The sequence below is a fragment of the Pan paniscus genome, chromosome 10, assembly GCF_029289425.2.
Source record: "Pan paniscus chromosome 10, NHGRI_mPanPan1-v2.0_pri, whole genome shotgun sequence".
NCBI classification, from domain to species: Eukaryota; Metazoa; Chordata; class Mammalia; order Primates; family Hominidae; genus Pan; species Pan paniscus.
In genome coordinates, this window is record NC_073259.2 from 14,279,093 (window position 1) to 14,296,014 (window position 16,922).

The following is a 16,922-nucleotide window of genomic DNA, read 5'->3' on the forward strand; positions in this document are numbered from 1 at the left end:
ATTTGTTTTAAACTGATATTCTGTTATATTTTCAACTTAAACATACTTTCTCCAAGAAAAAAAGATAGCCATCAGGCTCTTACCTTCAACTTCCTTGTGCTGTTGGTTGTCTTTAGTGTTGATAAAATTGATCACAAAATACTTCTGCTGCTGTTTGTCTTAAATTTTTGTATTGCTCAAACCAGGTGGCCACGAAAATTTTGCTAAAATGATTGATGAAGCTGAAGTACTGGAGTTCCCAATGGTAGTAAAGAATACGCGGGGTCATAGAGGTATGTATGAGTTGTTGGTAAGGTATATAGTTTTGAAACTATTCTTGCTTATTAATATGAGTGACTTTGAAGAATAGTTAGAGGGAAATTGTTAGATGCATAATACCTCAGACTTACAGAAGGCTACTATGAGTTGTTCAGTTTGGCTAAAAGCTATTTGTTTACTGGTTACCTAGAGATTTTAACATACATACTTAGACTGAGTCTCAAGTTAATGTCTGTATCTTCCTCAATAATGTAAAGACCGCCCGTAATCCCAGCACTTTGGGAGGCTAAGGCAGGCGGATCGCCTGAGGTCAGGAGTTCAAGACCAGCTGGCCAATGTGGTGAAACCTCGCCTCAACTAAAAATACAAAAATTAGCCAGATGTGGTGGCATACGCCTGTAATCCCAACTACTTGGGAGGCTGAGGGAAGAGAATTGCTTGAACCCGGGAGGCGGAGGTTGCAGTGAGCCGAGATCACACCACTGCACTCCAACCTGGGCGATAGAGCCAGACTGTGTCTAAAAAAAGGCAAAGAAACAATAAGACCTTAGATCACTAACTCCAGTCATTGCCCTCTAAAGATATATAGTTTGAAGACTTAAATGCATAAGGTAAAACTATAACACTTTACAAGATGGCATATGAAAATATCTTAATGACTTTGAATTAAGGTAGTTTAGGTAGTTTGTTGTTGTTGTTGTTTGTTTTTTGTGTTTTTTTTTGAGATGGAGTTTTGCTCTTGTTGCCCAGGCTGGAGTGCAGTGGCGTGATTTCAGCTCACTGCAACCTCTGTCTCCCAGATTCAAGCGATTCTCCTGCCTCAGCCTCCCAAGTAGCTGGAATTACAGGCATCCGCCACCACGCCCAGCTACTTTGTTTTTTGTATTTTTAGTAGAGACGGGGTTTCACCATGTTGGCCAGGCTGGTCTCGAACTCCTGACCTCTGGTGATCCACCCGCCTCGGCCTCCCCAAGTGTTGGTATTACAGGTGTGAGCCACTGCGCCCAGCCTAAGGTAGAATTTTAAGGCATAAAATGATACATCAGTCTGAGTACAGTGACATATTTTGTGTTTCGGCAGGGATGGCTGGATCAGAGTTCAACTGGAACTATTGACTGGATTCTTTATATTTGGCTTCTCCAGTAGAGCAGCCTAGAGTCTCAGGCCTCCGGCAGTGAATGCTAAAGTGAACAAAGAATCTGTATGACCTTTTATGGTCTACCCTTATAAGTCATAATAGAATTACTTCTGCTATATTCTCTTGTTTGGAGCAATCACAAGCCCTCCTAGATTCAGCCAGAAGTGACATAGATTCAGTATCCCTCCTTTCCCCTCCCCACCATGGGAAGAATTTAGAACCATATATCAAAAACAGCCACTTCCATTGGCACAAAAATAGACAAATAGAGCAGTGGAACAGGCTAGAGAATTCAGAAATAAATTGAGGTAACATACTGCTCTATTACTATATCCTAATATCGTATATTAATGTATTGTATAATAATATATCACACATGTTTTAATTCAGAGATAAAAAGTTTTGCTAGTGAATAAGGTTTCATTATTGGCTAACCTGGAGAAGTACAAATCTAGACCCCTGCCTCAGCATATATCAAAATAAATTTTAGTTTGTCATGAAAGAGTTTAGAGAGTAGTAAAAGGAGACTATTTACCTTGTCTTTATATATTTTTGTATTATTTCACTGTTAAAACAGTTCTAACAAGGAAAACTTAAAAAAAATGTAATTGGTTCTGAAATAGCAGATTGTGATACAAGAAGATTCAGATAATAGGTATCATCTGCCCACAATTGATAACTTAACATGTATTTTTATTCTTTTCAATCATAGGTAAAGCTGTTTTCTTGGCTCGAGATAAGCACCATTTGGCTGATCTAAGCCATCTTATTCGCCATGAAGCGCCATACCTGTTCCAGAAGTATGTTAAAGAGTCTCATGGACGGGATGTACGTGTCATTGTCGTGGGAGGCCGTGTGGTTGGCACCATGTTACGTTGTTCAACAGATGGGAGAATGCAAAGCAACTGCTCATTAGGTAAAAATAATGCAATTATCTTTCTAGTATATAAAGTAACATTTATAACTGTCCAGTGAGTATTCATATGTGTGTAACTCTAGACCTTCTTAATAAGTTGAAAAACGTATTTCCTTTTACATGTAAATACGATTTTTACACATGCCATCAATGTAATTAAACTCTTGAGTTATTTTTCTAGTAATATAATTCTGTTTCACTGAATCATATTAAATCTGCCTTCACCCATTCTCAATTTGTAACCCAATTTACACATGTATTGGTTATCTGACAAAAGTTAAGAGATTCCCTTTTTGGTGATGTACTTATTTTGTATATAATTGGAGTTCCTATAAGATGTCATAACCCATTTTACCCATTGGTCCAAACAAGATTGCTGATTTTGATTTTCTTAAATATGTATTTTCTCAGATCTCTTATTGTTAGGTACATCAGAGCTTAGGCTTTGGGTTTTTATCCTCCTCTTCTCTGTTTATATCACTTCCTTAGTAATCTTGTACAGCTCATGACTTTAAATACCATTTGTTATGTTTATTATTTCCAAATTTCTATCTCCAATTTAGGCTTTTTTCCCTGCTCCACCTCCAGGTTTATATAAGGAATTGCTTACTCAGTATCTCCAAAACTGAACTCCTTACAATGTGTTCTACCTGTAGTTATCTCCTTATCATTTTATTCTTATATATGTATATATGTATGTATGTATGAGTGAGTGAATGATGGGGTCTTGCCTGTCTCCCAGGCTGGAGTGCAGTGGCAGGATCACAGCTCACTGCAGCCTCAACCTCCCAGGCTCAAGCGATCCTCCTGCCTCAGCCTCCTAAGTAGCCGAGACCACAGGCACATGCCACTATGCCCGTCTAATTATTTTATTTTTTGAAACGAGCCTCACTCTGTCACCCAGGCTGGAATGCAGTGGTGCAATCTCAGCTCACTGCAACCTCCACCTCATGAGTTCAAGTGATTCTCCTGCCTTAGCCTCCTGAGTAGCTGGGACTACAGGCACCTGCCACCATGCCCAGCTAATTTTTTTATTTTTAGTAAAGACGGAGTTTCACCATGTTGGCCAGGCTGGTCTCAAACCTCTGACCTAGGTGATATGCCTGCCTCGGCCTCCCAGAATGCTGGGATTACAGGCATGAGCCACCACACCCAGCGCCGGGCTAATTTTTTTAATTTTTTTTGGTAGAGATAGGGTCTCCCTATGTTGCTCACGCTGGTTTCAAACTCCTGGGCTCAAGTAATCCTCCTGCGTTGGCCTTCTAAACTTGTGGGATTATAGATGAGAACCACCACATCCAGCCTCTCTCTATTGCTTAATGACAGCTCTGTTTTTCTGATTTAGACCCAAATCCTTAGAGGCATCCTGGTCCCTCTCTTTTCTTATACCTCATATTCAAATTGTCAGGAACCCCTTGAAATCTCTACTCAGAATGTTTCCAAATCTGACCATTTTTTACCATCTGCACTCCTAATACCATCTTCTCTTATTTGGATTACCTACAGTAGCCCCTTAAGGGGTCTTCTTGCTTCTACCCTTCCCTCCTAATCTCTTCCTAACACCGCAGTGATATGACGGATGCTTTTACATTGCAAGTCAAATCAGCCTTTGCTCAAAATCCTCCAATAGGGCCGGGCACAATGGCTCACACTGGTAATCCCAACACTTTGGGAGGCTGAGGCAGGAAGATCATCCTGAGCTCAAGGTTCAAAACCGGCCTGGGCAATCGAGGGAGAGACCCTGTCTCTACAAAATATAAAAATAAATTAGCTGGGGCCAAGCTTGGTGGCCCAAACCTGGAATTCCAGCACTTTCGTAGGCCAAGGTCGATGGATCACTTGAGGCCAGGAGTTCAAGACTAGCCTGGCTAACATGGTGAAACCCCATCTCTACTAAAAATATAAAGTTGGCCAGGTGCAGTGGCACATTCCTGTTTAGTCCCGGCTACTCTGGAGGCCGAGGCATGAGAATCTCTTGAACCAGGAGACAGAGGTTGCAGTGAGTCAAGATTGCACCACTGCACTCCAGCCTGGGCAACAGAGTGAGACTCTGCCCCCAAAAAAAAAAAAAAAAAATTAGCTGGGCATCATGGCATGCACCTGTGGTCCCAGCTGCTCAGGAAGCTAAGGCAGAAAGATTGCTTGAGCCTGGGCGGTCGAGGCTGCAGTGAACCATGATCGCACCACTGCACTCCAGCCTGTCTCAAAAACAAAAATAAAACAAATTCCTCCAATAGCTCCCCAGTTTCATTCCCAGAAAAATTTTAAGTTCTTGCCCTGGCTACCAGGCCCCAGATTCCTACTCATCTCTCTGAGATCTATAATCACATGGAGGAATCTCAAAAACATAATGTTCATTTAAAAAGGCAAGTCAAAGAAGAGAATACATGTATTGCATTTATATAAAATTTAAATATATGCAAAACTAAACAATGCAGTGTTGGGAATACAAACATTTAGTAAAACTAAAGAAAAGGCAATATATTGATAAGTATGAAATTCAATATGGTGGCTTATTCAGAATACATGATAGAGTAAGAACACAGTGAAGATTTGAAAGATACTGGTTATATTAATTTTACTTTCTACTTTTTTTTTTTTTTTTTCTGATGGAGTCTTGCTCTGCCACCCAGGCTGAAGTACAGTGGTGTGATCTCAGCTCACTGCAACCTCTGCCTCCCAGGTTCAAGCAATTCTCGTGCCTCAGCCTCCTGAGTAACTGGGACTACAGGTGTGCACCCCCATGCTGGGCTAATTTTTATATTTTTAGTAGAGGTGGGGTTTCACCATGTTGACCAGGCTGGTCTTGAACTCCTGGCCTCAAGTGATCAGCCTCCCAAATTGCTGGAAGCCACCAGGTGTGAGCCACCGTGCCCAGCCTACTTTCTATTCTTGAAAAATGACTTCTGCCTCCTTGAATTAGCTCTTCATGTCTCATTTTAATTTTTCATTATAACACGTCCTGCTGACTAGCTAGAAGAGAGCTAAATGGCATCTTTTCTTTTATGAGTCACTTTTACTTTACTACATTGAGATTTAATTAATAGTTACTCTTCATAGTTCAGGCAAAAGGAACTTTAGAAAGTAACTTAGTTTTATATTAAGAAGTATACTTTTTTCATTAAGTTTGTTTTGAGGTCGGGTGCTGTGGCTCAGTCCTGTAGTCCCCCACCCAACACTTTGGGATGCCGAGGCAAGAGAATGGCTTGAGCCCTGAGGTTTGAGACCAGCCTGAACAATGTAGAGAGACCCCATCTCTATAAAAAATTAATTAATTAAATAAGCCAGACGTGGCGATTCACACCTCTGGTCCCAGCTACTTGGGAGGCTACATTCTGGCCTGGGTGACACAGCAAGACCCTGTCTCAAAAAAAAAAAAAAAAAGTTGTTTTGAGATCAGTGAGGCTTACAAAAAGGTATAAAGGATTCCTTTGCACCCATTAACCAGCTTTAGAAATAAGTTGTCAATATAGTTATCTGTTTACTCTCTCTGATCATTTTCTTCTCTCTTCCCCACATCCTGAACTTGGTATTTATCTTTCCTATAATGTACTTTTAGTTCTTCTGTCTGTATTCCTAAACTAGTTATTATTTTATGTTATAAAACTTCATCCTTAGATACATCGTCGAGAGTATTTCTGGGTTAGCCCATTCACCCAGAAGTGGGATTTCTGTGTTGTAGTGTATTACAATAACTTCAGCTCTACTAGATATTGCCAAATGATTCTCCAAAGTGAGCATACTACCTTAGAATTTCTCCTCATTGAATACTGTTTCTTATAGTGCCAACTTCTTGCCAACCTGTAAGGTCGGTAGACATTAAACCTGCCAAAATAATGTGAACTTTTGTCTTTTTTTTTTTTTTTTCCTTTTTCTGGAGAATGGGGTCTCGCTATATTGCCCAGGCAGGTCTCGAACTCCTGGGCTCAAGCTATCCTCCTGCCTCTTGCCTCCCTGAGAACTGGGATTACAGGCGTGAGCCACCGCGCCCGGCCTGTCATGTCATTATTTTAATTTATCTCTCACTGTTGAGATTATGCATCTGTTCACTTTTTTTTAGTGCCTATTCTGGTATCTCATCTATGAATTGCCTGTTCAGGTCCTTTGTGTCCTTTTTTAATCGAGATTTTTTTTTCCTTTTTTGTATTGATCTGCGGGCTCTTTTTCTTTTTTTCCCTTATAAAAATATCTTATTTTTTTATCGAGATGAAGTCTCGCTATGTTACCCAGGCTAGTCTTGAACTCTTAGCCTCAAGTGATCCTCCCATCTCAGCCTCCCAGAGTCCAGTGATTACAGGTGTGAACCACTGCACCTGACCAGATTTATCTAATCTGACTTCAGATTCTTCTGTCAGTTATATGAATTGTAAGTACAGTATTCATCCCAGTCTGTGGTATTTCTTCTTTTTTTTTTTTTGATTATAGATTTTGATGGACAAAAATTGTCACTTTTAATGTCAAGCATATTCATCTATTTCTTTATATTCTCTACTATTTTTAAATTGAAGAAATTCTTCTCCACCCTTTGGTCATGTTCAGTTCTTGAATAGTCTTCTAAAAGCTTTTCTGTGTTTAGGACTTTAATCTACCTGAAATTGATTTTGCTGTTCAGCATGATGAAAGAGATCCTGTTTTCTTTTTTCGAAATGAGTAACTGGTTGTCTGAACACTACTTATTGAATAGTCTGTTTATTACTACTTTGTAACGTGTTTAATTTCTATATGTGCATTGGTCTATTGCAAGGTCCCTTAGTCTATTGTATCGTGCTTTTTATGTATGAATACCAGTCTTTATTCTTTTGGTACTATGGGTAGATATCTGATAGAGCAAGAGCCTCTCTACCTTGTTTGCCAGAATTGAATTGCAATTTGTATTCAGTGTTTTACTATTGTGAGCAATAATACTATAAACATCCTTGTGAATATGCTTTGCTTTATATACTGGTGCTTTTGTCTTGATAAGTCTCATCAAGATTGGAATTAATGGAACAAAATACATATTTAAAAAAATGTATGGCCAGGCACAGTGGCTCATGCTGTAATCCCAGCACTTTGGGAGGCTGAGGTGGGAGGATCACTTGAGGTCAGGAGTTTGAGACCAAAGGGCAACATGGTGAAACCCCATCTCTACTAAAAATACAAAAATTAGCTGGGCATGGTGGCAGCCACCTGTAGTCCCAGCTACTCAGGAGGCTGAGACAGGAGAATCACTTGAACCTGGGAGGTGGAGGTTGCAGTGAGCCAAGGTCGTGTCACTGCACTTCAGCCTGGGCAACAGAGCAAGACTCCGTCTCTAAATAATCAATCAGATTACTTTTTAAAAAGCCCATAACTTTTTGCATTTCAACTTGCAATTTTTTTTCCAATCAGATGAGAATTAATTGCTATCTTATGGCTATTTTAATTTGTATTTTTCTCACCATGAACGATGAGAGAATCTTTTCATAGTTTATTTGGTCATTTGTATTTACTTGTTTATGTATTGCTCTTCATTATATTTGCTTAGTTTTAAATTGGGCAGTTTTGTCTTTTGCATAGCATTTCTGACCAACGACTACTAAATACTAATATGTCCGCCCCAGATCTCAAACAAGCAGAAATGCCACCATACAATTTCCAGATTCTCCCCAGTTGAGAACCACTGCTTTAGAACCTCCAATATAGTGTTAAGCAAAAAGGATTGCAGTGATTTCTGTCTAGTTTCTGATTTCCACTGAAATAGGTTTAGTGTTTTGCTATTTAGGATACTGTATTTAAGGAGATTGATTCTATTAGAGATTCTATTAGAGTGTTTAGGAGGGATGATTGTCAGATTTTATCCTGTGCCATCTTGGCATCTTTATTTTTTATTTTTATTATACTTTAAGTTCTAAGGTACATGTGCACAACATGCAGGTTTGTTACATATGCATACATGTGCCATGTTGGTGTGCTGCACCCATTAACTCGTTATTTACATTAGGTATATCTCCTAATGCTATCCCTCCCCCTTCCCCTACCCCACAACAGGCTCCCATGTGTGATGATCCCCTTCCTGTGTCCAAGTGTTCTCATTGTTCAATTCCCACCTATGAGTAAGAACATGCGGTGTTTGGTTTTTGTCCTTGTGATAGTTTGCTGAGAATGATGGTTTCCAGTTTCATCCACGTCCCTACAAAGGACATGAACTCATCCTTTTTTATGGCTACATAGTATTCCATGGTGTATATGTGCCACATTTTCTTAATCCAGTCTATCATTGATGGACATTTGGGTTGGTTCCAAGTCTTTGCTATTGTGAATAGTGCCACAATAAACATACGTGTACATGTGTCTTTATAGCAGCAGCATTTATAATCCTTCGGGTACATAACCCAGTAATGGGATGGCTGGGTCAAGTGGTATTTCTAGTTATAGGTCCCTGAGGAATTGCCACACTGTCTTCCACAATGGTTGAACTACTTTACAGTCTCACCAACAGTGTAAAAGCATTCCTATTTCTCCACATCCTCTCAGCACCTGTTGTTTCCTGACTTTTTAATGATCGCCATTCTAACTGGTGTGAGATGGTATCTTATTGTGGTTATTGATTTGCATTTCTCTGATGGCCAGTGATGATGAGCATTTTTTCATGTGTCTGTTGGCTGCATAAATGACTTCTTTTGAGAAGTGTCTGTTCATATCCTTCGCCCACTTGTTGATAGGGTTGTTTTTTTCTTGTAAATTTGTTTTGAGTTGTTTGTAGATTCTGGATGTTAGCCCTTTGTCAGATGAGTAGATTGCAAAAATTTTCACCCATTCTGTAGGTTGCCTGTTCACTCTGATGGTAGTTTCTTTTGCTGTGCCATCTTGGCATCTTTAATTTAGGACCAGAAAGGTTCACAGCTCAGTTTTATTTAGCTATCCTAATAAGGATCCTTAAGACCTTTAATTTCTTGGTGTGATGGATTATGTTGATACATTTTAGATTAAAAATAATTTTTCTGGCTGGGTGCAGTGGCTTATTCCTGTAATCCCAGCACTTTGGGAGGCCAGGGTGGGCCTTGAGCTCGGGAGTTTGAGAGCAGCCTGGGCAACATGGCTAAACTCTATCTCTACAAAAAATACAAAAATTAGCTTGGCATGCTGGCACATGCCTGTAAACCCAGTTAACTCAGGTGGTTGAGACGAGAGGGTGAGGGGGAGATAGCAAAAAAAAAAAAAAAAAAAAAAGAATTTGTTTTTCCAAATTGCCCTTTGCATTTTAAAAATAAACCTTCTTTGGATAGCTTAACTGTTCTTTCAAAAATTACCGAATTTGTTTTTTTCATATTTTATTTAGATCTTTTTTTGTTTCAGTTGCAAGATTTAATAGAGCGAAAACAGAGCTCCCATAAAATGGGAGGGGACCCAAAGGGGGTTGTCGCTCCCTGCTCAAATGCCTGGGGTTTATATACCGATCATTGCCCCTCCCCCTGTGCTCTTCAGGCGATATATGATTTGACTATTTCTTTACCCCCTGCTTTAGCCTAATTTGTATTTTAGTGAGCCCTATTTACTACCTGATTGGTCGGGGGTGAGCTGAGTTACAAGTCCCGTGTTTAAAGGTGAGTGCAGTCACCTTTCCCAGCTAGGCTTAGGAATTCTTAGTTGGCCTAGGAAATCCAGCTAGTCCTGTCTGTCAGTCCCCCCTCTCAACAGGAAAACCCAAGTGCTGTTTGGGAGGTTGGCTGACGACTGCTTTTAACTGCTTCCTGCTGAATTGGGGTATAGTAGGGGTCGTGCAGTCGAGATTTCCTCGGGAAGGGTGCCTTCGATGTCATTAACATCGGAGCATGGGCTAGCAGGCCGGTCCAGGGGTCTGCGGTAGATCTTAGTCATGGACTGCATCTGGGGCCCCATTTGAAGAACCATTTGTAGTTTTATAGCTTTGATTCTAGAAGAGACAAACTTAACAAGGAGGTTAAAGATACAGGAATTGAAATGTATGACCTGAAGTGCAGGGGCACATGGGTGTGGGTGGTGAAAGTGGGGTTTCCTTTAGAAAAACTACAATGGGGCGTCAATATTTCTGGGAAGCCGCATTCTCCATAGAAGCTCTTGGTAAAGGGAGCTACTGGTAGTACAGCGGCAAGGAGGAGGTGCAGTGAGAGTGAAAGGTTTGGTGAAGGGTTTTAAGTAACTGCCATTGGTTGGCTGCAGGCAAAAGTATTTTTCCTTCTTTGGTGGCCAGCCATCCTGAGGGGAGGAAACTACGTCCTCGTGAGGTTCCCCATTCTATTTCTTCTTCTGAGTACTGGGGCTTGGTTTCCCGGAGGGGATTACCCCATGCTAGGGTCCTTCTATAAGCATTTCTAATGGAGGGTCCTGCCTTGCGGCTCTTTTGGCTTCAATGTCCTCTTGGTGGTTCCCTTCTACTTCCCTTTCCTGTTCTTTCTGATGACCCCGGCAGTTTAAGACTGCCACCTCTTTAGGTTTCTGTACAGCCAAGAATAATCTCCTAATGGCTTCCTGATGTTTGATAGGTGTTCCTTGGAAGTTAGGAATTCCCTTTCTCTCCATATTGCTGTGTGGTCATGGAGGACTAGATAAGCATATTAGAGTCTGTATATATATTTACCCTTTTTCCTTCTAATTCTAGTGCCTGAATGAGGTCTGTTAGTTCTGCCAGCTGAGCGCTAGTTCCTGGAATGAGGGGGTTACTTTGAAGTATTCCATTATCACTGAGCACTGCGTACCCTGCTTTTCGAAGTCCTTTTTCTACAAAGGAACTTCCATCAGTATACAAGTTGAGGTCGGGATCAGTCAAGGGAACCTCTAGAAGGTCCCCTTAAGCGGCATAGGTGTGAGCAATCACCTGTTGACAGTTATGTTCTTTTTTTTATTGTCTGGAAGAAATGTGGCTGGATTAAGAGTTGCACAAGTGCACAGTTGCAGCACTGGCTCTTTAATAGAGCCTGATATTTAAGCAAATGGTTGTCTGACAGCCACAAGTCTCTTTTAGCAGTGAGTATGCTGTTTACATTATGAGATATCCACACAGTAAGATCTCTTCCCTGTATTATTTTAACTGCTTCAGATCCTAAGACTGCTACTGCTGCCACTGCCCATAAACAATGAGGCTAACCCTTTGCCACTACATCAGTTTCCTTACTCAGGTATGCCACAGGTTGCAAGCTGGTCCCTCAGACCTGTGTAAGGACTCCTAGAGCTATTCCTGTTTTTTTCTGTTACATGTAAAGAAAAGTCTTGGCCTGTTGGCAAGCTTAACACTGGGGCTTGGGTTAGGGCCTTCTTTAGGGCCTGGAAAGCTGCTTTTGCTTTAGGCGTACATCTGACTAAATAGGTATTGGCTTTCTGAGTTTCCTTAATTAGTGTATATAATGGCCTGGCTATTTCGCCATACCTGGGAATCCATATTCAGCAGAAGCCTGTTATGCCAAGGAACCCTCTTAGTTGCTTTAGGGTTTTGGGATGAGGATAAGCCAATATAGACTGGATACGTTCCTCGCTGAGTGCCTTGGTGCTTTTGGATAATTTTAGCCCTAAGTATTTAACCTGCTGTGAGCAGAGCTGAGCCTTTGGTTTGGAAACCTTGTAGCCACAAGTGGCGAGGAAGTTTAAAAGCGCTTGGGTGGCTTGATGACACAAGGTTTCTGAATGGGTGACTAAAAGTAAATTATCCACGTACCGAAGGACAAGAGTGTCCTTCAGTATGAGAACTGGCTCAAGTCTTGGGCTAATGCCTGGCCAAATAGACGGGGGCTATCCCTGAACCCTTGAGGTAAAACAGTCCAGGTGAGTTGAGACGTTGGGTTTGAAGGATCTTCAAAGGCAAACAAAAATTGACAGGATGTACAGGGATGCAGAAAAAGGCATCCTTAAGGTCCAGAACTGTAAACCACTCTGCTTCCTCTGGCATTTAGGAAAGCAGAGTATAAGGGTTAGGTACAGCTGGGTATAGAGGGACAACGGCCTCATTGATAATCCTGAGATCTTGCACTAACCTCCACTGTCCGTTGGGTTTCTGTACTCCTAAAATTGGAGTATTGTAGGGGCTACTGCATGATTTTACTAGGCCTTGGGCTTTAGGTCCTTAACAATCTTTTGGAGTCCTTGTTGGGCCTCGGGTCTAAGGGGGTACTGCCTTTGGCAGGGAAAGGAGGCGGAATCCTTTAACTTGAACGGGACAGGAATTCTTCGCTTGTCCATATTGTCCTTCTGTTGCCCAGACTTCAGGATTAATTCCTTCCTCAAGTAGGGGACAATAAACGGGTGTTCCTTGTCCTATATTCAGGTGTATAATGACCCTTGCTTTTGCTAGAATGTCTCTCCCTAACAAGGGAGTGGGGCTTTCAGGGATAATTAGAAAAGCATGTGAAAAGAGTAAAGTTCTCCAGTCACAATTTAGTGGCTGGGAGAAGTATCTAGTGACTGGCTGTCGTAGGACCCCTCGGATAGTGGCAGATCTGGAGGACCGTTGTCCGGGACAGGAGAGTAAGACTGAGAAGGCTGTGCCAGTGTCCAGGAGACAGTTAACCTCCTGGCCCTCAATGGTCAAGCATACCCGGGGCTCTGTGAGGTCGATGGCATGGGCTGGCACTTGCCCCGGCCACCCTCAGTCCTGCTGCTGGATCATCTGGTTAGTGGCTTCTGACTCAGAGGACCTTCGTCCCCTGGGGCAGTGGGCCTTCCAGTGATTCCCTTTACATAAGGGGCATGGACGAGGGGGCGGCTTATTTCTATTTGGACAATCTTTTTTTAAAGTGTCCTTGTAGACCACACTGGAAGCAAGCCCTATTAGGCATTGGATTTGCCCAGCCTTTCTGTTCCAGAGCCTGCAAAGTCCGCTTGCCTGAGGGCCATGACTAAAGCAGTGGCCTTTTTCTTATCTCATTTGCCCCATTCCACCTGCTCCTCCTGATTCCTATTATAAAAAACCGAGGTTGCCAAGTTCAATAGGGTTTCTAAGTTTTGCTCAGGGCCTAAGGCAGACTTTTGAGGTTTTTTTCTAATGTCTGCAGCTGACTGAGTGATAAACTTATCATTTAAGATTAGTTGGCCTTTATTAGCCAGGTGACAGGGAGGTATGCTTCCTCAGTGCTTCCCTTAGTCTCTCCAGAAGGGCAGTAGGATTTTCTTCCTTTCCCTATGTTATAGCGGACATCATTGAATAATTTGTAGGCTTTTTCCTAGTTTTCCTTAGTCCTTCTAGCACGCAAGTTAGCAAATGTCTGTGGCACCAATCTCCATGTTCTGATTCTGTGTCCCAGTGAGGGTCTACACTGGGAACTGCCTGCTGGCCTTGGGGAATTGTTCTTTCCTCTGTTGTCATCCTATCATTGACCTCACTGAGATACCAGAGGTCGCCAAACTCTCGGGCTGCAGTTATGGCGGCCCTTCTCTCATTTGGTGTTAGTGTCTGATTTAGCAGTAACATTATATCTCTCCATGTCAGATCAAAGGATTGTCCTAACCCTTGTAAACCACCAATATAGCCATCAGGGTTATCTGAGAATTTGCCCCGGTCTATTTTAATTTGCTTCAAGCCTGAGAGAGAAAAAGGTACATGCACTCTGACTGGGCCGAATTCTCCTCCTCGCACTGCTTGAAGGGGGCATAATCGGGAAATATTGGCACTCTTTGGTTCACTGTTTACCCCTTTGTCTATCTTCTTTTAGGTCCTTATTAGTTGGGGAAGAAGCTGGGGGGACGCCGGGATAGGGAGGTAGACTCTGAGGGCTTCCTGTAGGGCATAAATCACACTTTTTACATAATTGTGACTTGTTTCTTGATGAAAAGAAAGTTTGTACATATGGCACTTCACTCCATTTGCCTCTTGTTTTATACAAAAGAGGTCTAGCTGTAAGATGTTATAATTTATACTTCCGTCGGGAGGCCAGGTTTCTTCCCCTTGATGAGGATATCGTGGCCAGGCAGTACTGCAGAAGAATATAAGTCATTTCTTTCTTAGCGTTTGAGGGTCAAATTGGTCCCAATTCTCCAAAGTACATCTTAGGAGATGTACTTTGCCTTGGGGGGAACGTTTCCCATCTGAAAAAAAGAACATAGGGATGCCAGCACCCCGAGTCATTTTCTGATGAGCATTAGTCCTAGAGCATCCTCTATGGTCTTAATGCTTATTCCTTTCCAGGGTGCGTTACCACCCATGGACTTCTCCTTATCGGATTAGTTACGCTCACTGATGTAGCAGTCCTGCACCTGTTTTCCCGCCTTTCTTGACCACAAAGAAAGGGGTCCAGGCTGCTGGATTCTAGTGGTCCTTTACCAGCGTGCCCAACGTTGCCTTTGCACTCAGAGGTGAGTTCTAGAGCTGGGCTGGGTTCCTGAGCATTTCATAACACCCCAGCTGCCCCATCAACATGCATTCCCATAAACAACAGTTCTTAGGCAAATTCGTTTCAGAGAGGGTGTAGGTAACCTTTTGAGTCAGGATTGAGATAGAGTCTTTTTGATTCTGTAAGTACTTTAAGGTTTGGCTGAGTGCAAACAGCTCGCAGGTTTGAGCAGACCAATTATTAGGCAATTTTCCTAACTCTGCTTCCACAAGATTCTCCCTATCAATTACTGAATACCCACTGTGTTTTTTTCCTCAGTCACCTGGGAGGAACCCTCTATCTCCTGTCCTGAAGGGAGTTCCTCCTAGGTCTGGTCAGACCTTTGTATGGTAATTAAGATTTAAATCCCCTGTTAGGAAATCTGCTAGGTTAAGGGAATTTTCAGTGGTTAATGTTAAATCACCTTTTTCTAACAGAATAGCCCCATACTTTAAGATTTGAGTTAGTAAGCTAACTTTTTGCTTTTTTGACTTAGGATAATTCTGAACTGGTGAGATGCTCACAATGAGGTTTCCTCTAAAGATTATTTTTCTACTTTTAGCAATGCAGTTGCCGCTACCGACTGAATGCATTTGGCCCATCCACGGGTCACTGGGTGAAAGATTTTTGATAGGAAGGCTACGGGGTTGTCAATGGTCTCAGTGTTTTCGGGCTACGCCCTTGTTTACCCTGACAACAAGGTAGTATTGGAGTGTTACAGGGTCACGGAGAAGACCTTCCATTATCAATTATAGGTTTTAAATTTACCCTGGCTTTTAAAGGAATAGGGCACACTGTTTTTCCTTTACTACTTCTATCTTTCTCTTTCTCTCTTTGGCCCCCTCTTTGTCTCTCTTTTCTCTTTTCTCCTAGCCCTTTACAAACTCGGGGCCCTGGCAAGGGTGGTGGGGAACAGGTCCCACATAACTGCCCATGTCGAGAGCTGTATGCCTAAATTGGGAGGGACACCAGGGACAAGACTCTCCGGCTTCGTAGCCTAGGGGCCTAAGGACGCAGTGTAGAGCTTCCTTAGATCCCTTTGGAACTACAGCTTGCTAGAGGAAATGAAAGTCTGAATCATTAGTACCTAGGAGGCAGGGATCAGAGGAAGTAGATTCAGAGGTAAGGAGAATTTTGGGCTACACTTTCAAGAAAGTTGTGGTCGGGACCCAGAAGCTATGGGTCAGAAGGAAAGGTAGGGGTGTACGCATGGGCATCTGTTGAGTAGAGACTTCTGTCTGCGCCATGATCTCAACTAGCTAACGCCAGGAGTTCGGGATGACAGCTTTCTGCCTCTAGTCGGCCCTCAGCTATCCCAGGAAAATTGAAAGCGGAAGCTGGTTCCAGGCAGACCAACGCTCCCAATCCAGAAGGTTTGGGTTTGTTAGAAAGCTCTTTCCCAGACAACCTTACACCTGAGTCTTAAGTCTGGCGGCCATGCTAATTATTTTTAACCAGCTGACAGGTACCTGGTATTTTCCTCCATTTCTAAGGAAGGATAGGACAGAATAGCAAGCCAAAGTGGTTCAATATTATTCACTGCTTTGGAGGTCCCTTCGTGGTCACCAAAATGTTACCAGGGGGTCCTTGTGCCTAGAGCTCCCAAGATGGCGGCAGGGCCACTTCCAAGATGGCGGCAGGCCTCTTGTTCTCTGACCTGGGGTTCTTGGCCTCAGGGATTCCAAGGAATGGAATCTTGGGCCATGTGGTGAGTGTTATAGCTCTATTAGAAGCCATGGGTCGTGGAAGAGAACTGTGGAACCCAGCGACTACTGTTCAGCTCGATTAGGAAGAACCCAGGCACTTAGTTGTGCAGGAACAATGGCAAGCCTTTAGCCTGATCAGGAGCAGCAATGGGTGCCTCACTGGATCAGGAGCACAGAGGACATCCTGCTGGATCTGGAGGGGTGGAAGTCAATGGTGGGTCTGGGACAGTGGCAAACAGCAGTGATGGACAGTGAGCAAAAGCTCAGCTCGAGCCGTAACAAACACGGACCACAAGTGTGTGCAGTTGCATGATTTAATAGAGTGAAAACAGAGCTCCTGTACAAAGGGAGGGGACCCAAAGGGGGTTGCCTTAGATTGTTTTCATCTGTTTTTATAAGATTGGCCAATATTATTATTTTTAAAAAACTTTATCATTTGATATTAAGGTTATGCTGGCTTTATTTAATGTATTGGGGAGTTTTCAGTCTTTTCCTAGGGCATTCTATATTGGTAAAGTAACATTGGAATAAAGGATAGCTAAGTAAAACTGAGCCGTGAACCTTTCTCATCCTAGTTCCTTTTGCAGTAATAGCTTTTATCACTTTCT

At 42.4% G+C, this 16,922-nt stretch overlaps 1 protein-coding gene across 20 annotated transcripts in view; it reads left to right on the top strand.

Annotated features, from left to right (window-relative positions):
- The window catches only part of RIMKLB (ribosomal modification protein rimK like family member B), a 103,929-nt gene that overhangs the window by 72,071 nt on the left and 14,936 nt on the right, over positions 1-16,922 (top strand). For all 20 annotated transcript variants that reach the window (XM_024931281.5, XM_063592988.1, XM_063592980.1 and 17 more), the window contains 2 exons: positions 186-272; positions 2,109-2,312. In XM_024931281.5, coding sequence (XP_024787049.1) covers positions 186-272; positions 2,109-2,312 — 291 coding nt within the window. The remainder of the gene's footprint in view (positions 1-185; positions 273-2,108; positions 2,313-16,922) is intronic.